General features: G+C 46.9%; 1 protein-coding gene across 4 annotated transcripts; it reads right to left on the reverse strand.

Moving 5' to 3' along the window:
* Positions 1-21: 21 nt before the first annotated feature.
* Positions 22-21,566, reverse strand: lpin2 (lipin 2). 4 transcript variants are annotated; one of them, XR_003749543.1, is made up of 21 exons: positions 21,261-21,566; positions 13,654-13,854; positions 11,570-11,665; positions 10,801-11,120; positions 10,522-10,629; positions 10,300-10,426; positions 9,444-9,777; positions 8,881-8,980; positions 8,407-8,594; positions 8,061-8,154; positions 7,869-7,938; positions 7,564-7,656; positions 6,800-6,885; positions 6,444-6,597; positions 5,202-5,350; positions 3,764-3,850; positions 3,275-3,427; positions 2,795-2,909; positions 2,375-2,478; positions 1,010-1,926; positions 22-918 (listed from the first exon to the last, which is right to left on the reverse strand). XR_003749543.1 is itself a non-coding variant. In XM_028976956.1 (20 exons), the coding sequence occupies exons 2-20, from the start codon at positions 13,843-13,845 to the stop codon at positions 1,779-1,781; spliced, it is 2,718 nt and encodes a 905-aa protein (XP_028832789.1). In that variant the 5' UTR covers positions 13,846-13,854; positions 21,261-21,566; the 3' UTR covers positions 44-1,778. The 4 variants fall into 4 exon arrangements, 1 of the variants encoding a protein (XP_028832789.1); XR_003749544.1 differs by having other exon boundaries at positions 1,002-1,926; XR_003749542.1 differs by having other exon boundaries at positions 22-922; positions 1,002-1,926.
* Between the last annotated feature and the right edge of the window lie 843 nt (positions 21,567-22,409).

The raw sequence follows: 22,409 nt of genomic DNA on the forward strand, positions 1-22,409 counted from the left end.
TAAGAGAAACACGTGCACTTGTTAGAGGAATAGATTTTAATACTTTTTATGTAATTTTCTTTAATGTGCCATAAAACATTTCATATAACCCATACAGATAAACATACAGTTAAGTTCTCTTTTTTTACTTATTAATTTTTTTTATATGCTGGTTAGACAAATCAAGTTGCAAGCGTTACACGCACACACACAAAAAGAAGAATATGTACCCCACCCCAAACAGAAATTAAGAGCATATAAAACATAAAAGTCATCAAGACAAACCAAGGGGTGGGACCGGTTCAGCATATACCACAGCAATTTCAGAACATCGCCACCATGTATTCAATAGATTTTCTATTTAATAACCTTTACGGAACGAATGTCAGGTTCGTACAAAGCGAGTGTGTCCTCTCCACACGAGACATGTTGCTTTCATAGAAAGAATGGGATCTTTTTCTTTTTGCTAACAAAACACAGAGGCAGTTCCAAACGGCGCGCACACACACAGACACCAGAGAAAACATAAAAAAAAAAAAAAACAAGAGCCATCATCATCAGAACCATATAAGCATACCTGCAGATGTGTTGTGCTTTTTTTCTTTTTAAAGATATATTTCATAGATACTTAATATGCTTTGTAATTAAAAAATAACTACTTTGTGGCACAGAGTGCTATAAAATACAAGTGTTCATACAAATATCCATAATTATACAACGTGGGATCATTCTTGGACAAGCATGAGAACTTAGGAGCCTTGCGTTCCACAAAAAGCCACCATCGCAGCTACTGGTTGGAGGACCTCTGCCCCAAACCTTCCTTCTGACGCATGCCAACACTTCCCTGACAGATAATCCCTCCATCTCACGCCAGGGAGCACATCTGGGCAGGTCACTTTGAAAAGTCCAGGTTTGTCGGACCATGCTGCACCAAGCGAGCTGCCTGATCAGAATAACACTGAGTGCTGATATGAAATGAAATGTTCTTTTTTTTTTTTTTTTTTTTAAGAGCAGCAGGTCACCTCGTCACCTTTGGGGCATCTTATCGCTGTTCCCTCGCGACATTAAAGTGCGGGACGTTTTAACGTCTTCCGGCGTGTCTCCAGCGGAGAGTGCCGTTCGCTTTTTTTCCCCCACCACCGCAGGCCCCGGCGTGGCCGAGCTGGGGCATCCATGAGCGCCGGAGCCCGGCGGCCGGCAGGACAGGAGGAGGAAAAGGATGCAGTAAGGCAACATCGAGCAGCTCCACTCACGGACTCCTGCACCAATCTCTCACCGAGAGGCGTTCCTTACACAAGTCATGAGGACAGTGCACATGAAAACAATAAGTTAATTAACTATAAATAACCTAACATTGATTCTTTTTCCCCCCCTTCATTTCATAAATTAAGTTCCTATGGTTGTTTTAAGGTCACAAACCTACCGTTCTAAACACAAGCAAGCAGTGTTACATGCCCAAAAGCGAAAAAAAAAAAACTAACATACATGTTTGTATTATTTCATGAAAGATTATGATAGATTATTTCATAACCAAGAGCCACGTGAGGTCATTCGTGTGACGGCAGGGGTGAACAGAACGGCCTGTCGTGGCTGTAGCAGCTTCAGAATCACGCTAACGTTACCAAGGCTCTCGCTGGACAGGCGGATGAGAGCAGCAGCCACTACCAGTGCGCGGGCAAGGCGGGACTTTTATTTTGAAACGGGACCGTGTGGCCAAGTGCTTCTGTGTCCTGTAGAGCCTCAGGTCAGTATAAGTCGTGTTGGGTGAGTCGGGGGGAGGGACCCATGGAGCTCTGGGCCTACGAGAGCAGCTCGTCCGGGTCGATTTCAGGGATGGGCTGCCTCCAGAAACAGAACGAGCTGAACTCGGGGAAAGTGAATGCAGAGCTTTGTTCCTTATTCAGGAGGGGAAAGACGTGTTCGACCAGCTCGCTCAGCCTGCTGTACCTAAACACAGAACATCGTTATGTATGAATACAATATGATTAGAATACGCTGTGATATGACCATATAATCAGACAACAAAATAGAAATGCCTATTGTCTAATTTTTGAACACTGTATACAGCAGGGGCGTCGAAATTAATCTCATAATCAAACGAGGCCTGTCACTGACTTATTTAAAAAAATATCGTGAAATAATATAGATAAACTGACAGGATGCATCGTGATTAATCGATAATCGTAATCGTGGACCAGTGAAGGTCCTAACCTCTACTTTACAGCTATATAGAGGTGATGCTTCAGGACGAGCGATGGAAGGGCAGAGGTACCTGTTAGCGGCACGGTTTTAATATTACACATTAAGATTTTATATAACGCAATAAAGTACATTTCAGGATTCGTTCGTTTCAATCCGGACCATGCTGTGAGTGCAACTGCATGAGGACACTTACGAGGACTTATTGCCCTTGGTCTGTTCCTGGATCAGTTCACCTTTCGGATTGACAGTAAAGATCCTGCAGACTGGCACTCCAACCTCCTTGTAGGCAAACACATCCTGCCAACAAAGGCGAAAAAAAAGGAAAAATGTTTCCAGCGCAGTCAGGCAATGACACAACTTTCCAGGACGGTGATGCAAACACAAACAGGGACCCGCCCAACGTCCAGGCTGAGGACACTGACTGGCCGGGTCGACCCCTCCGCCCCCCCGGGAACAGCTCTTCACAGACAGCCAGAGCAGGGAGGTGTCAGGGGTCGCCCGAGAGGGGCCGTACAGACGTCACGGTGCAGCCATTCACGCGCCGCGCCCTCCCATCAGCCCGGGTCTGAAGCCGAGAGCCCACAGACACATAAGACGGGGGGACAAAACTCACATTGGTGCGGTTTCCGAACGCAGCGTAGAACGGCTGCTTGTTGGGCTGGAACAGGTTCTTGATGTCAGTAAGGCACTCGATCTTGAAGATCTCCGGCTTCTTCTCGATGACCTCCCTGTTCGGGAGAAGGCAGCTCGGTTTTGTTTTTTTGTTTTTTCTATCTGTCTCAAAGCTGAGCTCGTGAAAAATGCATGAAGAGTAAAATATTCCGGCACCTCCACCTCCCCGGGGAGGCGCTGTGGACAGAACCCTTACTGGCGGGTTTCATCATTTCATCCCCTCTTTAAAGGAGTGAATTAAAGAGCGTCTAAAAGCTCGGGGGCGAACGCAGGAGGGGTTTCTCTCTGAGAAGAAGGTCGAGTGCAGGACGTCGTGCTTAAATTTTCCACTTCCTACACGACACGGTCACAAAAAAGACGCGGCGTCCCGAAAATAAGCCCGGCGGTGCGGAGAGGGAGGGACGGATAAAGGAGGCGGTACCTGTGGAAGGCCGAGAAGAGGCTGCTGGGAGACAGCATCAGGGGGCCGCGGGGCAGGATGGTCCCTCCGTCGTTCACCCACTGCAGGTAACCGCGGGTCATGTCCGCCATGCCGATGGCCCGCGCCGAGCAGTACAGGAACTTGTACCCGTTCCTGCGACGGAGGCACGGACACATTTGGTCACTTCACTTTAACTTTCATGGCATGAAATGGTTCAGCTGATGAGAAAAAGGGCGATTAAAAGGGCAAATAATGTTATGCATTATGTGTAAAAAGAATAAATGAATTAAATAAAACGTATTTTGAGGTTAAAATTAGCCCAATAGTTCATAGAATCTAGTGTGGCGGGTCATTATTCTGAAGTTTAAGACTTTGGTGCTGCGTTGTAGATCCGTGGCGACGGCAGGTGTGAAAGGTGAACTGGGTGTGAAATAAAGTGACGAAGCGCTAAAGTTCTGCTTTCACCGCGTCCAGCAGAGATCAACTCACTCAGCCACAGAGTGGTACAGCTTAGCGATGCCCTGGTGCGTCCAGTCCTTTCCCAGCTGCGGCAGGATCTGCCCAAACACGTCCGATCTGGGGGGGACAATCAAAAAGGAGAAGAGACAAAGACAAATTTTATTTTATCTTTATTTTTTTTAAACACGAGGCCTACCACCGGCTAGGGACCACATATTATACGAGAGCGTAGATGATCTGAGGGCGACTGCAGCTGAATCAGACGGTCACGGCGTTGCCCAGATCTCTGCACCTTACCGGTAAATGACGGCACTGAATGGCTTCGTGTTGGCCGGCCGCGTTACTTAAATTAACATACAAAAGGTAAAGATGACGTTTGTGCTCGTTTTCGGTGCTTTGGGAATATTTAAAGGGCAGGAAAATAAAGTGCGGACTGTAAGGGAAGCCACACATCAACCCAAGCTGCTGGAAGCTTCCGCCGCGGGGCCGTTTTAGAGCACCTCAAACGGAGCTCGGCGAGAGGACCCTCATTAGCGCGCCTCACATTTATTTTAATCTTCCTCCGCGGCGGCGCGCCACATTCCGCCGGTCTGATTTAAATTGGCTCATTACGGTGACATCCTCCTCCCGGTCCAGGCCCAGGCCACGCGGCCCTGGACGGCGGCCCCCACATCACAGCCGCGGCCGTGGACCCCGATCGCTGGGCCGCGGGAATAATAAGCGCCAGTCAATCTGCCCGCCGTTTGATGTCCGCCACCCACCAGCTGCCGAGAGTGGGAGTCCGACGGCGGAAGAAATCTATTTCTTCCAGTAATAATACCGCAGCCGGCTTTGCAGTAATTAAAAGTTAAATCGAAATGAAGGGTGGAGAGGAAAAACACACTTGTGCTATATTTAGAATGTCAGGTTGCATATGAATGCACATTTAATTTGGTTAGAGGAGGGGGAAAACGCGGCTCGGCGTGCCGAGGCTCTTTGATGTTATTTGATACGGGGCTCGGCTTTTGACACGCGGGTTGATAAAACTGCTACGTGGAGCATGGATTGTGAATGATCGCCTTCTCGGCTCTCTCCTTGACGGGGGGGAGAATATAAAAGCCAGTCATTCTGACATCCCAAAAAAAAGTTATGGTTACAGTCCTGACAGTCTCTCTACCTACATTTACAGCATTTACCAGACGCCCTTATCCAGAGCGACTTACAGTCAGTAGTTACAGGGACAGTCACCCCCTGAGGACACTCAGGCTAAAGTGTCTTGCTCAGGGACCCAACGGTAGCAAGTGGGGTTTGAACCTGGGTCTTCTGGATCTTAGGCGAGTGTGTAACACACTAGGCTACTACCTGCCTGGCTTTATTTCAGACATCCTCTGTGGTGCAGCAGCATGCTAATCCGGCTGCAGGGACAGAGAACGGGGATCCTGTTATTCACACAGGAAGTTTTGTTTGGTGCAGGAGTGGAGGTGCGTACTTGGTGATGGTGCCGTCGATGTCGGAGATGATGACCTTGTCGTCCCAGTTCCACAGGTAGATGGTGCCCTCGCAGCGGCAGGTGCCCTGGTACTGTGTGGTGATGCTGAAGGTCACGTCATTGGGTCCCTCCTTTAGCTTCAGACTGGCCTGTGTGTGGGCAGATGCAGGAATGTTTAACACACACAGAACCCGCCCACAGTCCCCTGATCTGCTAGCTCTCATTTTCCCCACTTCTCAAATTACCAACAGAATCACACCGCGCTGGTCCAGATCTATGTGCCGCAGCATTGCTATTGGCTTCTGGTACAAATGGATTGCTTTTAAAATAATCTCATCAGGCCAGAGTCATACATACAGAGTACATCTCTTACATGTTAGAGCACAAATTGAAGCCAAGGTCACTAGAGGGCGGTGTTTCTCTGCATTAAATTAACAGAAAATTACTTCTTTTAAAAGGAGTGAAAACGTGACTTTGTGAGATTATTTAACATTAATACGAGTTCCCCTGGCCTGTCTATGCTCCCGCAGTGGCTAGAAACGTTGATAGGTGCTTCGCTTCTCCCACTCATTAGCATTTAAAGCTACAGACACCAAACCGGCACGTCCTGGGAAATCTCACTGGATCAAAGTGGCTGTAATTCTCCTACAAAGCCCTGGGTAGTTTTAAATGCTAATGAGGAGGAGAGAAGTCTATAGAAGTTCAGGGGGCAGGAAGTAGTGTCGCCGCTTTTCCAGAAATGTTTTTTAATAAGCCAGTGCTAAAAAAAAAAAAAAAAAAAAAAAAAAACATTGGCTATAAAAATGAGCACAAATCACAGCAAATGCAATGCTTCACACGTTAGGAAGCCATGAGGGTCGGTGAAGATAATGTTTTACGGGAGGGGTGGGAAATTCTCTGAGTGGAAATAGCATGAGAAATGGGAGGTAACCTTACCTCTTATGACATCATAAGGGGTGAATTCCAGATCAGACCGTCAGAGCTGCCGGTCTATGAACGGTGAAGCAGAATGACCGAAGCTTTCTTTACACCTATCGCAATTTCTAGCCACTGCAACCCCTAGACAGGCTAGGGGAATTCAAAAAGTCAAATTTTCATGTCAGGGGACCTTTAACATGAAGAGACTTCTCCAGAGCTTAGAATCTTTAGGGAGCAGTTTGGGTTCTGCAAGATGGGCCTTCAGTGCAGAGGGGCAAATCTGAATCGCCCAGATGGGACAGGGACAGAACAGTGGGGTCTTACGATCTGATGTGAGGACAGGCGCAGCGATTTCTTGTAGGCGTGAGGTGTGGGGTGCGGCAAGGCGTCTGACTGCGAGCTTCTCTCCAAAGATGCAGCAGCCACAGCACTCAGCTCTTTGGCCTCCTCATCGCTGGATGAGTCCCTGGCTTGAGACCTAGGGAGGGAAGGGGAGAGAGAAAAATAGTCTTTCCAACTCTGCCGTCAGGTTTATTTCTTGTCTCTTCTCACAGCACTATTAATTTAACAGGACTAGGAATTATATAAAGTAATAATTGGTAAAAATGCTGCCAGAAGGCACTTCCAATGACAACCTGAAAACCGATGAGTGGCAGGACTACAGCGATATGAAGACCTACTCAAGGGCGTGGCTTTTGTCAGACAGCGAGGAGCCTTCGTCTTCCAACTGTGACTCCTTCATCTCCAGCTTCCCCGAGATCTCAGACTGCATCACGCAAACAGGCAGAAATTAATGGGTGGACCAGCGAGGAAAGGGGAAAAAGAGAGCAGATTAGTCAGTCGTTACTGTAATTCTGCGTCTGTTGTGACACGCCCTTCTGTTTGCAGGAAAAGTGACAAAACGAGCTCAACTAAAAGCGGGGAATTAGGAGGCCTGAGCTTTAATTACTGCTCATTTAAGGACATGCAATAAAAGCCTGAGTAGCTATTAGGGCTCTAATGATCTGGTTGTATCCTGTGCGAGGAGGGGGCCGTGGTGAATACTGATGAAAGGCCTCCAGAGGACCAGATCGCTCAGACTATTTATACCCATCGGGGCTGGTGCTGTAAAATTCCACTGCACCCTGGACGTGGAAGACAAGACAAGCAGCTAAGATGTGGACGCAACAAAATAAATCAATCAGTTCTAAACTCGTTTTATTCCTGTATCCAACTCCTCCGGGCCTTCATATGATGCGGTCCAGATGGTATTGGAAGGAGGGATGGGCGCTGATTTCTCTTTTCTAACTATGGCACATGCTGACAGCTCCTTATATGCAGGCTGAGCACACATCTGTGCTGCACAAGCACAATAAACTAATTAAGAGTGAATGAGTGACGAGACGCGGCGCGGCGCAGTCTAATGGAGACTTTGGGAGCTGACGGGGAAACTTTCTGCACTTACCTGTTTGACGGTGCTGTCCGCTCTCTTGCGCCAGAACCACCAGCGGCCCGGCTTCTTTGGCATCTTCTCCTTCACCCAGGCCTCCTCGGTGGCCTGAGAGACCATGAGGAGGACAAACACAGACAGATACACAGTTCACAGTGGTTACTGTGAAATTGCTCAAGTTGCGGTGACCAGCGCTTCGCAGGTAATCAATAATCTGTAATCTGTGCATGAGTCTGCTTCTTAATTCCATTTCCCCTAGTGTATACGGGATCCATTATCGAAATTTTGTAAGATCCTGTGGACAACAGAAGTCGCGTTACCTTGGGCAGGTTTTTCTGGAAGGCCTGCAGACTCAGGATCAGAGGAGCGGCCAGTGTCCAGTTGTAATATCTGGGAGAGAGGGAGGCATGAAATAAACTTACTGAAGAAGAAAAAAAAAAAAAAAAAAAAAAAGAACTTTTTTAATCATTAATCCTTATTAATCATGGGCGGTGTGTGTTTGAGACTTTCACCTGTTTGCGATTTTGACAACCAAATTGGGATTGTCTATGATGGCTGGATTCTCTGCAAATTCGTGGTAGGTGATAATGTGTTCCATAAATTTTTCTAGATAAAAAAAAAAAAAGCAAATGTATATCACAGGTCATATTTAAGAAGTAATTTTATTTTATTTTTGGGTAAAAAACAGAACTATATTTCTCTCAAAGCTGGTCTGAAAGTGCAGAGATATAAATAAGTAACTTTTCCAAACTCTCCTCCATTGATCATGATATCACGATAGGGCTTCTGCCTGCAGGAATTGTGTAAAGCGCATGTGAATATTCCTGTTCTATGTTCACTTAGAAAGAGGGTGAGCACCTTTGGATATTTCTGCGTTCTCGCTGAGTCCCCCACACAGGGACAGCGTGACGTCTGGCAGGTCTCCGGCAGAGTCGGACAGGCACTCGGTCCCACTGTCAGCTGCCGCGCTGCCCACCGACTGCGGTGACTGGGAGCCCGAGCGCATCCCAGAGTCCATCCAGTGCTTGGAGCCAGACTCTGAATCACTGCAGGAAAAAAACATCCGTGGCTTGATGAACACATGCCTATTCAGGCGGAATGTACCATGTAGCACTGGCCAAGTACTATCTAGTAGATGAATGTACCATGTAGCACTGGCCAAGTACTATCTAGTAGATGAATGTGATCCGTTTTTAATAAATCACAGAAAAAAAGCATATGCTCTGCTCCTTTAATGAGTAAAATATTTGGATTTCACTACAAATGAGAGCAAAGTTTTGAGTAGAAAATCTATCAGAAAAGTTGCGTTTGTTTTCCCAAAGAGCACAGTACCTCTTAGGAAAGTATCGAGCGACCGCCTCAGCATCGAGTACGTTCAGGTCGTCCAGGTAAATGTCTTCTGGGCCCTGGTGCTGACTCCTCTTAGGGACTCCTGTCAGGAAAATATAATAATAAATTACTACAAGACATTTTGGCTGACTGGGGTTTTTCATACATTACATACATGATTGAATGTAAAAATGAGCACAAATAGATTTATTTATTTTTTTTTAGCTCCATCACGCGAGACTCTGAAGAACCAGTGGGTTCATTTAATGAATGGTGTTGATGACGTCATTTCCGCGAATGCCCCTCAACCTCTATAGGTCGCTCTCCTCCTCATCCCGCCTCTCTCCTCCTCATTAGCATTTAAAGCTACAGACACCGAGACAACTTCATGGGAAATCTCATTGTGGAACAGGATCAAAGTGGCTGTAATTCTGCACCAAGGCTGAATTTTGGAAAGAGACTTTAGATACAGTATTAGGGGACCAACAAGACAGATATATTTGAAAAATAAATTATGCGATGCAAGCTTTATACTGAAGTGAGAATTGGGAAAGTGACCCACTCACCTTTCTTATTAGAGGGCGAGTCGGTTTTCGATGGGTCAGCGATGTCTCCAACCATCTGAGCAGCAGCCGCGGCTGCAGTGTGGGGGTCAGAAGGGGTGGAGGTGGCCATGCTGTCAGGCAGCTCGCAGGTTATGTTGGTGACAGGAGTGACCGGGGTCCGGGGCTCGGGCTTGACGATGGTGCACGTGCGGCCTGGGTCCACCTCAGTGAACCGGTCTTGCTCGTCCGCTTCAGTCTCCATGGCTTCAGTGCTCAGGATGACCCGGAAGTGCGTGTTCTCCGACGGCGTGATGGTGACCGTCTTTGGCAGCTCAGCCTTCTCCTTCTTTGGGACCTGGAAAAAAACATTAATCTCAGCGCGCTTTCACACTCACAGGTCTTGGGTGCGGTTTATCTTGTCCAGTCTGAACACAGTATTAAATGCCCCATTCTACGTATATTAAATGTTAAAACATCTTGACACAGCAGTGATCTAAACGCAATAATAATAATAATGTCTCGCATGCTTGCTCTTGTTCGCTTGCTCTAGTTTTTTAGGACATTTTATGCTGGCATCGATATGTGGTACATTCCGGGACTTCCGACCTGGTGAGAATGTGTACCGAATCAAAAAAGGACCAAACACCGGTTGCATGATTTGAAAAACGACCGATGAACAGAGAGAAAGCTATCGCGTGATTTGGAGCGTTTTGGTTCACTTGGAAACCAAACCAAGAGGAAAAATGATAAAATGTCACAAACTGACAAAGTAAACGTACGAAGGTGTGAAAGCACCCTTAAAATCCGCATCAGAACAGAACTATATATATATATTTATATAAAAACACATGCCATCATGGGGCTTATCGCTCCTCACCCTGGTCGGCTCAGGGAACTCCCCCCAGCTCCACTGCATTTGGGACTCGGATCTGAGCATGCTCTCTGACGGCCGCACCACCAGCTCTGAATCACTCTTGGGAGAAAAGGCCTGGGACTGGGCGTGGCTGCGTACAGGCAAAAATAAATAAATAAAAAAGGAGAACAACGGGGAATGGTAATCATTGCAAGTCGGTGCTTATTAGAAAACAGTCAGACGTACCTGTTTGGGGGCGACCAGTCTCCGTCGGAGTAGGGGTAGCTGTCTAATGTGTGGTGAACCACGGGATATTTGTGCTCGACCTCCCGCGTAGTGCTTAGTGAAGATGATCTGCAAAGAAAATAAATAAATAAATTTAAAAAAATTTTGAGCAAAGCACTGAGTCCCCGGGCGCCTGTCATGGCTGCCCGCTGCTCACCGAGGGTGATGGTTAAAAGCAGAGGACTGCAGTGTTTCACAATGACAATCGCTTCACTTTCAGAACACTGCCACGTCTCTCACCGCGTGCCGTGGGGGGCTGCAGCAGTGTCCTCGTCGGAGCTCAGGTCCATCTCAAAGATCTCCTCGGGAGCCGCGGGAGTGTTGGCGGAGGCTGGGGGGGTGAGCTCCTCGCGTCGGGGGTCTCCTTTGTGCTTCTTCCTTCGCCTTTTCTTCTTTTTCACGGAGCCACCGGTGCTGGTGCTCACCAGGGGCTCAGGAGGTTCCTCGGGATCCAGAGGGTCACTGACCACACCCTTGGCCGCCCCGCGGTTCTCTCCAATCCAAAACAAGTGGCTTTCTGTTGGGATGGGGGACGTGGCCAGATGGGCTGGGACAATCTCCTAGAAACGACAAAGAAGCGAGGGAGTCCCTCAGGTTACCAAAAAAAAAAAAAAAAAAAGCTAAAGCTTCCCTCTCGTACACTGATATATAATCGGTGGATCGAGACCCTCAGGGGTGTTGGCCGATTAAACAGTTAAGTAGGCCAAGATAAATTGAGTGCCCACTCTGTTAACTTCTCATCTCGGCTACATCACACAGAATTAAGCCTGAGAGGGACACCCAGAAGACGGACTGCGATTACGCTGAAGTGAACGCGAGGACACTGAGACACGTCCTGAACAACAGGGCCCTGGTCCCATGTGTCGTAAAAAAAATTTAAATAAATAACTCAAACAGTACGGCAGTCAAAATAACCAATTATTCCCTAGTTTTTCCCCGGTGCCAAATGAAACTTAAAATGGCATTTTTGCAGCTTGATGTGTTGCTGCCAGTAAATATTCCTGCTTACGTTCTGCTCCTCCGTTTCCTGTACAAAGAACGCCTCCCCGTTGTCCCCCAGCTTCATGTGCAGATCCACCGGCTCGCCGTTGATCTCGATGTCGATCTGTGGCGGGAGACGAGAGGGGATAATTACTCTGGTCAGTGGCCACGCTGCACCCACAATAGCCTTAAAATCCCTGGGCGGGGCAACGTAACAAAAAAAATAATAAATCAATAAAATATATCGAAATCCTGTTTTAATGGAGGGCGGGGGAAATAAATAAAAACACAAAATGGCAGGCTGTAGTGCACAGGACTTGGAATGGCAGACAGACGGCCATCGCTGTACGTATAGTGAACAATGTGAATGTGCAAAGAAGAATTCTTTCAATCATACAAACCGGAAATGAATCGTTAGATGCGGTTGAAACGTTTTTTTTGTTTTTTTTTGGTGTTATTCGCAGTGCGTACAGCCCGTTATGGTGACATTAAATCCTTAGAAAGAAGAAATTGATCCCGAGTTGGACGTGGGCGATGCATTTTTAATCCGGCAACACCGTGGCCGACGGAACGGAAGCTCGTTGCCCCGTTTGCTGAAAAAGGAACCCGATCCCCACGGTGCGCGTGGACGCCTCTGGCACAGGAACTCATTCATTTCAGCCGCCGAGCTCCACCTGGCCGCGTCAGATCACGATCTCGTCTCCTTCATCCCGCCGGTTTTTATTTCCCAGATTGCCTGGAGATCTACGGGCCAGCAAGGACCTCGGCGGCCACTCGGGCCTGGCGGCTTCACCGCGGCATCAGACCCTGCGTGCTCAGGATAAAATCGCTTCCCACGGTGCGGAAAGACGGCACTCACGCGTTGATTAAAAGTTGCTGATGAAACCAAAATGGAATAAATGGGTCCAGGTGGGCTTCACCCTAAATACGGAGCATCCCACAATGCAGCAGGGGCACCGCGTCATGTCTCCCTCGCCATTACACAAGCAGCCTTGATGAGACAATCTCACGCCCCAAACCTCTCCTTCCTTCCTTCCGTCCGTCCGTCCTCCTCCACCTTCTCAACCCAGCCGAGCGCCTCGGAAAACCTGTTGCCATAGCAACGCCGACTTCTATTTCTCCGCACCTCTCGGCGGTGAGAAAAGCGGTCCTTCGACCCCCTTCCCTGCGCCCGTTCACGCCATATTTCGCAGGTTCGGCTCCTGACTGGCATCTGAATGGCGCCGAGGGCCAACGTGACTGGCAAGGCCTTTAACAGGAATTGTCTCATGTCGGCTTCAAAGATCCGAATGGAAGCGGGAAAAGCAGGACTCTGCTTTTTTTTTTTTTTTTTTTTGTCCTGCTTCCTTGGCAGGAACACCATGGCAGGCGATATGGGTATATATTTAGCCACGCAGCCCGGGACCGCTGGCGCTCCGCTGCTCCAGGTTTGCCGGTGGCGCTTCAGAGAAACGTTTATGCGCGCTGACGCAAAAGTCGCTGCTGTCATCTGCCTCGATTCCGCCCTCTTCCCCAAAATAGCAGTTACGGGAGGCCCTTCATTGTCAGGCTTCAGAGACGGAAGCCGCAGCGAGTCCTGTTTCCTCCTCATCACACACACACACACACACAAAAAAAAAAGACATTTTTCTGAACCCCTCCAGGCTGTAGGCTGACTGCTCGGCAAAAAAAAAAAACGCGGAGGATGCGCAAACTCAACAGTCCCAAAATAAAGCCTGGCACCGGCCATTACATCTCCAGTGTTAACCCCACACAGCAAATTAATTAACCTTTTAACATTTCCCATTTCCGAAATAGCAACATGTTAATTTTCTCTCTTTCGAAGTCTGTTAACTGGGTGAATAAAATACCGCCTCTTATTTTTCTGTTATTTTTGTGCTTTAGAAAACCTTTTTCTTTTAGAAAAGCATCTGCCCATAGTGAAACCTATCAACTATTTCGCCTGTCAACGACTTCTAGGCATTTAATCAGATATTTGAGTAGATGCATAGATTGGTTCACCCGTCCTGATGTCATTTCTGGAATTTCTTCCTACCATTATCAGCCCGGCAGACACAATATTTTACAGAAACCGAGCCAATTTCGACCCTGTCGGCCCAAACAGGCACTCACCACTTTCTCCTTGGAGCGAAGTACACCCAGTTTCCCAAAGCGCACGTGGAACGGGGAGCACTGGAACGTTCCGTCTTTCTGTCGGACCACCACCACGTCGATGCAGCCGGACAGGGTGGCCTGGTTGATGCCTTTATAGAGCTCCTTCACGGTCACCAGGACCTGGCCGGCCAGCTGCCCCACGTAATTCATGGTGTCGGCCTGGGAACGGGAAAACTTTCGATTAAAAGCTGCTCCCACAATGCAATGTGACTAACCAGAATAATCCAGCTTTTTAGTAATTTATTTTTTTTATTGCTATATGCCAAACAAGTTACCAGTAGGTGCAGTAGATTCTCAGACGACAAACAAGACCCAGCATTCATGATATGTGCGCTCTTAAGGCTGTGCAATTGGGCAATTAGTTGAAATTAGTTGTCTGCCATTGACTGTACAAACGGTCCTGTGAATCACTAAACTAATATTTTGTTGTATGGCCACCATTTTTTATAACTGCTTCACATCTGGGTGGCATGGAGTCAACCACCTTCCAGCTGTTATTCCACTCCATGATTCTTTAACAACCGTCCACAATTCGTTGACATTTCTTGGTTTTGCTCTAGAAACAGCAACATCACCCCACAAGTTCTCAATGGGATTAAGGTCCGGGGATTGGGCTGGCCACTCCATAACATTAATTTGTTGGTTTGGAACCAAGACTTTGGACGTTTACTAGTGTGTTTGGGGTCATTGAGGGAGTCTCCTCTTCAGCATAAGGCAACATGACCTCTTCAAATATTTGGACATATGCAAACTGATCCATGATCCCTGGTATGCGATATGCCCAACAACATGCCCATATCATGATGCTTGCACCACCACGCTTCACGGTCTTCACTGTGTAACTGTGGCTTGAATTCAGAGTTTGGGGGTCGTCTCACAAACTGTCTGTGGCCCTTGGACCCAAAAAGAAGAAATTTACTTTCATCAGTCCACAAACTGTTCCTCCATTTCTCTTTAGGCCAGTTGATGTGTTCTTTGGCAAATTGCAACCTCTTCTGCACATGCCTTTTTTTAACAGGGGGACTTGCGGGGAATCTTGAAAATAGATTAGCTTCACACAGACGTCTTCTAACTGTCACAGTACTTACAGGTAACTCCAGACTTTCTTTGATCATCCTGGAGCTGATCAGTGAGCCTTTGCCATTTGGGTTATTCTTCGATCCATTAATGATGGTTGTCTTCCATTTTCTTCCTCGTCTCTCTGGTTTTTCTCTCCATTTTAAGGCATTGGAGGTCATTTTAGCTGAACAGCCTATAATTTTTTTGCGCCTCTTTATAGGTTTTCCCCTCTCCAATAAACTTTTTAATCAAAGTATCAATGTCTTGAACGACCCACTTTCCTCAGGCTTTGAAATGCATGTTCAACAAGTGCTACTGGTAAATTGTTTGCCATGTAGCAATAAAAAAATATATACTAAAAACCAGGATTATTCTGGTTAGTCACATTGCACTTATTTTGAACAATACTGCATGCCTCAAAATTCGAGCCACAAATTTTTATACCGGCGCCAGAAAATCACCCATCATAGTCACGTGATGCAACGTTCAGCGCTACATCCATGCAGGATCATCCACGTCCGCATCGCGATGCATTAATTATGAGATTCATTTCAACGTACCTACTGTGAGGTCTCGACTGGACCCAAAATCAAGACACAAAGAAGACAAGCATCTAGCACCTCTGGTACCAAGGTGGTGGAATGAACAGAATGAAGTAAATATGGAATTCTATTCTATCAAGTTTCATAGGCGACACTTCAGCACCACCATTTAATGGCAATCAATGTTTCCATGGCAACTATGTCTGCTTGGGCCCGACATTGCTGCGTTAGCTATATTTGGTGATGTTTATCTGCTCAGTTCCACCTCCACCTACTGATATTTTCCCACAACGTTCATTATGGAGATCGTCTGGTGTTTCGTCTCACGCGCTCTTAAGAACCAGTTTTCTTGTTTTATCAGAGAACGTGCAGGGGAGGCATCAACACTGCACAGCCCACAACAAAAGTTTGGTCGCCCTTCTCATTCAATGAGTTTTCTTTATTTTGATGACCATTTACGTTGGTAGATTCTCACTGAAGGCATCAAAACTATGAATGAACACACGTGGAGTTATGTACTTAACAAAAAGTGGAGACCTGGCCTCCACAGTCACCGGACCTGAACCCAATCCAGATGGTTTGGGGTGAGCTGGACCCCAACAAGTGCTAAACACCTCTGGGAACTCCTTCAAGACTGTTGGAAAAGCATTTCAGGTGACGACCTCTTGAAGCTCATTGAGAGAATGCCAAGAGTGTGCAAAGCAGTAATCAGAGCAAAGAAACTAGAATATAAAACATGTTTTCACTTATTTCACCTTTTTTTGTTAAGTACATAACTCCACATGTGTTCATTCATAGTTTTGATGAAAATAAAGAAAACATATCGAATGAGAAGGTGTGTCCAAACTTTTGGCCTGTACTGTACAGGGAGTGCAGAATTATTAGGCAAATGAGTGTTTTGTCCACATCATCCTCTTCATGCATGTTGTCTTACTCCAAGCTGTATAGGCTCGAAAGCCTACTACCAATTAAGCATATTAGGTGATGTGCCTCTATTTAATGAGAAGGGGTGTGGTCTAATGACATCAACACTCTATATCAGGTGTGCATAATTATTAGGCAACTTCCTTTCCTTTGGCAAAATGGGTCAAAAGAAGGACTTGACAGGCTCAGAAAAGTCAAAAATAGTGAGATTGCAAAGCTTCTTAGGCGTGATCATCGAACAATCAAGCGTTTCATTCAAAATAGTCAACAGGGTCGCAAGAAGCATGTGGAAAAACCAAGGCGCAAAATAACTGCCCATGAACTGAGAAAAGTCAAGCGTGCACATGGACTGATGAAATGAGAGTGAGTTTTGATGGGCCAGATGAATGGGCCCGTGGCTGGATTGGTAAAGGGCAGAGAGCTCCAGTCCGACTCAGACGCCAGCAAGGTGGAGGTGGAGTACTGGTTTGGGCTGGTATCATCAAAGATGAGCTTGTGGGGCCTTTTCGGGTTGAGGATGGAGTCAACCTCAACTCCCAGTCCTACTGCCAGTTTCTGGAAGACACCTTCTTCAAGCAGTGGTACAGGAAGAAGTCTGCATCCTTCAAGAAAAACATGATTTTCATGCAGGACAATGCTCCATCACACGTGTCCAAGTACTCCACAGCGTGGCTGGCAGGAAAGGGTATAAAAGAAGAAAAACTAATGACATGGCCTCCTTGTTCACCTGATCTGAACCCCATTGAGAACCTGTGGTCCATCATCAAATGTGAGATTTACAAGGAGGGAAAACAGTACACCTCTCTGAACAGTGTCTGGGAGGCTGTGGTAGCTGCTGCATGCAATGTTAATGGTGAACAGATCAAAACACTGACAGAATCCATGGATGGCAGGCTTTTGAGTGTCCTTGCAAAGAAAGGTGGCTATATTGGTCGCTGATTTGTTTTTGAATGTCAGAAATGTATATTTGTGAATGTGGAGATGTTATATTGCTTAAAAATAAATAAATGGTAAAAATAAATAATTGAAATGTGTATATATTTGTTTTTTGTTAAGTTGCCTAATAATTATGCACAGTAATAGTCACCTGCACACACAGATATCCCCCTAAAATAGCTAAAAATAAAAACAAACTAAAAAATACTTCCAAAAACATTCAGCTTTGATATTAATGAGTTTTTTGGGTTCATTGAGAACATGGTTGTTGTTCAATAATAAAATTATTCCTCAAAAATACAACTTGCCTAATAATTCTGCACTCCCTGTATACACGCACACTCCATAAGGTCATAAAAGTAAAGACAGATAAGCGAGGCACAAAGCGTCAGGTGCCGGGAAAAAAAACAAGAGCGGGGGAGACAGCAAGTCCACATGCATCCTGTTTATGACATTACATAACATCTCCAGAAGTGCTAGCTCAGAGTGAACTTTTCCCTCTACCACCGTTTCAAGAGCCATGCCGGAGTTAACGTTTCACCGAACACGGATGAGGGAAGTGCTGCGTTCTGCGAGGTACGCTCATGAGCGTTATAGCGTCAATGAAATGCCTGAACTCTCCTGGCCAATCAGGTTTCCAGATCAATGTGCTGGAAGGAAGCAGAGAAGCTCCCAGGTGAGGAAGGCCACGTAGAACATGGTCACCATGCAGAGTGTAATCGGGTGAAAGGTGACGATGGCAGAAACTCAGGTGCTGTGCCGCATTTACATTTACGGCATTTACCAGACGCCCTTATCCAGAGCGACTTACAATCAGTAGGTACAGGGACAGTCCCCCCCTGGAGACACTCAGGGACCCAATGGTAGTAAGTGGGGTTTGAACCTGGGTCTTCTGGTTAATAGGCGAGTGTGTTACCCACTAGGCTACTACCACCCTTTTGGAGGTAGTTAACCCGGGGTATTTCTAACACTCCCGTTGGAACGGGGCTTAAACTCTCTCTTCATAAGATATTTTATACAATATGTATAAAAGTTCTGGTAATAGTGAATTTATATAAGTTTATTACATTTTATACATACTTCTTTATACATGTTTATTAAAATGTATGTAAGTTCTCTAAACTCTGGAAGCTGACGGTCGCTCCTCTAATCGCTTGGACAGGTTCCCTCAAGTGTTCCGTGTGTGTGCTTGAGAACACAAAGGGGAACGACGAGGCCGCGGCGAATCGAAAGCAGCAGATCACTGAAGGGCTCTGGGAACGCCTGCTGCCGGCTAAGAGCGAAAGCGGCCCGGCGGGATTAGACGTCCACCCGCGGTCGAATTTATCACCGGGGCGCCGGGCGAACTGGTTCTGATAGCAGGACACCTGGGGCCGCATGAAGTGGGTTTTTCACGGGTTCGAGCTGAAAACAAATAAACTGTTGAATATGACGCACAAAATGTACATACATTTATATACGTACATATGAGTGAGGCCGCAAGAGATTTTTTTTCAACCATCGTCAATTAAACATAAAATTGGGCGCCTGCTGTACCCGCCTAGACGTATAAAAGGAACAAGGGCATATAGGGGCGGGACAATAAATCAATACACCGACCGATCGTGATGTAATATCTGTAATATACCGAAGTAATATCTAATAAAGATTAAAAAAAATATATTAAACTCAGAAAAACAAAAATTATTACTGTAAAAGTGCAATATGAATTTTTATTTAATGGTATAGATTCCTGCTCAGGACAACCTGAAAGGAGGGAAAAAAAGGGCAGAAGTGATTATCCTGTCCACGAGAGAGACAGCGTATCCTGGTCCCCGGACTCACCAGAGACCAGGCGGTCCTGAGGGAAGACGGGCCCTCCTGCTCACTAGCCTCGTCCTCGGTCAAGCTGTCCACCCGATCCGCGTCCCCCCGCGAACGCAGTCTCTTCATGGCCTCATGAGGCTACGGAGACTCGGGGCCTCGGACCGACCACCGCCGGCAGGCACAGAAACTCTGTGCGGCTGTCGGTTGCGCAAGGGTTCGAACGCGTTGCCCCTCTTCGCTGTCCCCAGGGGCAACGTGCCCCTAGGCACACGTCCAATCTGGCCGAGGGGACATCTTCCCCCCGCAGGAAACCGGGCTGATAAGCCGCGCTTCTGGCGAAGGGCCTCCTGCGGTAGCGGCCTGATAAGGGCGGGTCACGTGTCACCGCGCTCTTCCAGCGGCGATACTGCAGGCGCATCCGCCTCATGACTGGTTAATGATCTCAGCGGCGGGTAATCAAATTAAAACGCAGACCTACAAAAGGACCCTACAATGACTTATGGGGACAAATAGTAATTTTAACTGCGGGGTGGTAGTAGCCTAGTGGGTGACACTGAACCAGAAGACCCAGGTTCAAATCCCACTTACTACCCTGAGTGTCTCCAGGGGGGGACTGTCCCTGTAACTACTGACCGTAAGTCGCTCTGGAGAAGGGCGTCTGGTAAATGCTGTAAATGTAAACCATGAAAACTAATGTAAATTCAAAAGTTGTCAAAAGTTTACAGATAGAGGACAATATTATACTGCTGCTCTGAGAACAATACGATAACATTCTGCAATTAATAATTCAGGCAAATCAGTATTTGATTTTTGGTTACTTTCACAAAATGGTGGTTGTGTTTTCCCTGGACTGCATGTCGTATGGACAGTTAGGACAGTCTATGGACCAGCTGGTCAAATCTCCTAATACAGCATGGTTGCTGCTGGGACTGCTGGACCACCGTTTAACTCCTGAACTTCCTGTCTGCGCCAAACATCGTGGTTGGTGAACATCGTGGTGCTGATGACGTCATTTCCGCGAATGTCCCCTGAACGATTTCTATAGGCCGCTCTCCTCCTCATTAGCATTTAAAGCTACAGACGGTGAAACGGCACGTCCGGGGAACTCTCATTGTGGGACTGGATCAAAGTGGCTGTAATTCTGCACCGCGGCTGAATTCCGGAAAGAGACGTCAGATACAGTTTCAGGGGACCAACAAGACCGATACAAAAGCCAAAAAATATATGTCAAGGGACCTTTAAAATCCGTTGTTAGCTAAGTGGGTTAGACACTCGCCTATGAACCAGAAGACCCGGGTTCGAACCCCACTTACTACCATCGTGTCCCCGAGCAGGACACTGAACCCCGAGTGTCCCATGGGGGGACTGTCCCAGTCACTACTGACTGCAAGTCGCTCTGGACGAACGCTGTAAATGTAAAGCTGGTCCGGCCCAAAAACTTCTTATTCAGTGTGCAGGGTAGGGTGGTAGTAGCCTAGTGGGTAACACACTCGCCTATGAACCAGAAGCCCCAGGTTCAAATCCCACTTACTACCATTGTGTCCCTGAGCAAGAGACTTTACCCAGGGGGACTCTGTCCCTGTAACTACTGATTGTAAATCGCTCTGGATAAAGGCGTCCGGAAAATGCTGTAAATGTAAGTGTAATGTGTGCAAGCAGCCCGTCAGTGAATATTACTGCTTCATCCGGGCTACCAAAAAGAAAGAAAGAAAGAAAGAACGAAAGAAGAGAAAGCAAGCTGGTTATTTACCGAACACTCCGGCCATTACCGAGCTGTCAGGTAAAACTAGCCTTCATAACGCAGGCTTCTTTCGGAAATGGAATAAACCGCGTCGGCCGGTCTTCGGTGTGACGGTAGAGTCATGTGCTCGAAGTACAAATGTCACCGCGGTCGTACGAACAGTACGTACGTACGTGTGTGTGTGTGTGTGTGTGTTTTCAAGCCCAAGTTGGAGAAATAGAGGTGAGATGTGCTACAGAAAGCCCTGTATTTCCAGGCGAGAACCTGCGTAACAGCAACTACGACAATAACACGGCTTTTAAAATATATATTTTATATTAAATATATTATATATATTATATTATAATAATAGTACCCTCAGAAACGTGTAAGAGACGTGTAGCATCCGGCCGTGTGAATGGACAGGTTAGCGTTAGCCGGCTACCCTGAACCTGGAACGTAGCGGTCAAAGCAGCCGAGTAGCAGCGGCTAAGGCGACAACGCGGCCGGGGTCGAGAGTAGCCGGGAACCCGCTCCACACGAGCCGGTGGACGCGGCGGCGGACGTTTAAAAATTACCTCCCCGCTGGCGAGCGGCTGGCGAGCAGTCCGGCGACAAGAGACGGCGGCCGGCGACGACCGGCGTCTTCCGGCCGCGGCGGCCGAGGTTCCGTTTTCAGTTGTCCTTCACCTGGGAGCGGGCGTCGCAGAAGCCGTGGTCTCCTACCGCACAATTCAAACACGCTCCGGGAAATATGCGGGGCGACGTTTAAAAAGAAGGAACAAAAGAAAACCCCAAAAAATAGTGATTCCCGACCACGTTCTCGGATCAGAAATCCACTCCAGGTGTTTGCTCCGTTCTCAGTCCCATCATCGGGAGCATTGGGGGCACTACGGATCGGATGCTGGGACGGAGCGAAAATGTGGACTGGAATTAAATCCTGGGAAGTGGATTTGGAACCGCTGTTATTTTTCCACGACCGCTAACGCAGTTTCTGCGGTTTCTCGGGTACTTTAGTCCGTCTGGAGATAACAAGTCAGCGTGTCCACAGTGGGAGCCCAGGACAATGGAAAACACGTGAAAAAAATCGGGCCCGGTTTTATTATCACATGCAAATATTTGACTGGTGAAAGTGCAGCATGCAATTAAAACAGCTTATCTCTTCTTAAGTGATAACATGTCCTAAATAATATATAATGTGCAATTGTGGCAACATTCTATTCATATATTGTATAATGTACAGTACCGGCCAAAAGTTTGGACGCACCTTCTCATTCAATGTGTTTTCTTTATTTTCATGACCATTTACGTTGGTAGATTCTCACTGAAGGCATCAAAACTATGAATGAACACATGTGGAGTTATGTACTTATGTACAAAAAAGGTGAAATAACTGAAAACATGTTTTATATTCTAGTTCCTTTGCTCTGATTACTGCTTTGCACACTCTTGGCATTCTCTCGATGAGCTTCAAGAGGTCGTCACCTGAAATGGTTCTCCAACAGTCTTGAAGGAGTTCCCAGAGGTGTTTAGCACTTGTTGGTCCAGCTCACCCCAAACCATCTGGATTGGGTTCAGGTCCGGTGACTGTGGAGGCCAGGTCTCCACTTTTGGTTAAGTGAATGAACACATAACTCCACATAACTATGAATGGACACATAACTCAACATGTGTTAATTCATAGTTTTGATGCCTTCAGTGAGACTCTACCAATGTAAATGGTTATG

The sequence above is a fragment of the Denticeps clupeoides genome, chromosome 4 (assembly GCF_900700375.1).
Source record: "Denticeps clupeoides chromosome 4, fDenClu1.1, whole genome shotgun sequence".
Taxonomy (NCBI): Eukaryota; Metazoa; Chordata; class Actinopteri; order Clupeiformes; family Denticipitidae; genus Denticeps; species Denticeps clupeoides.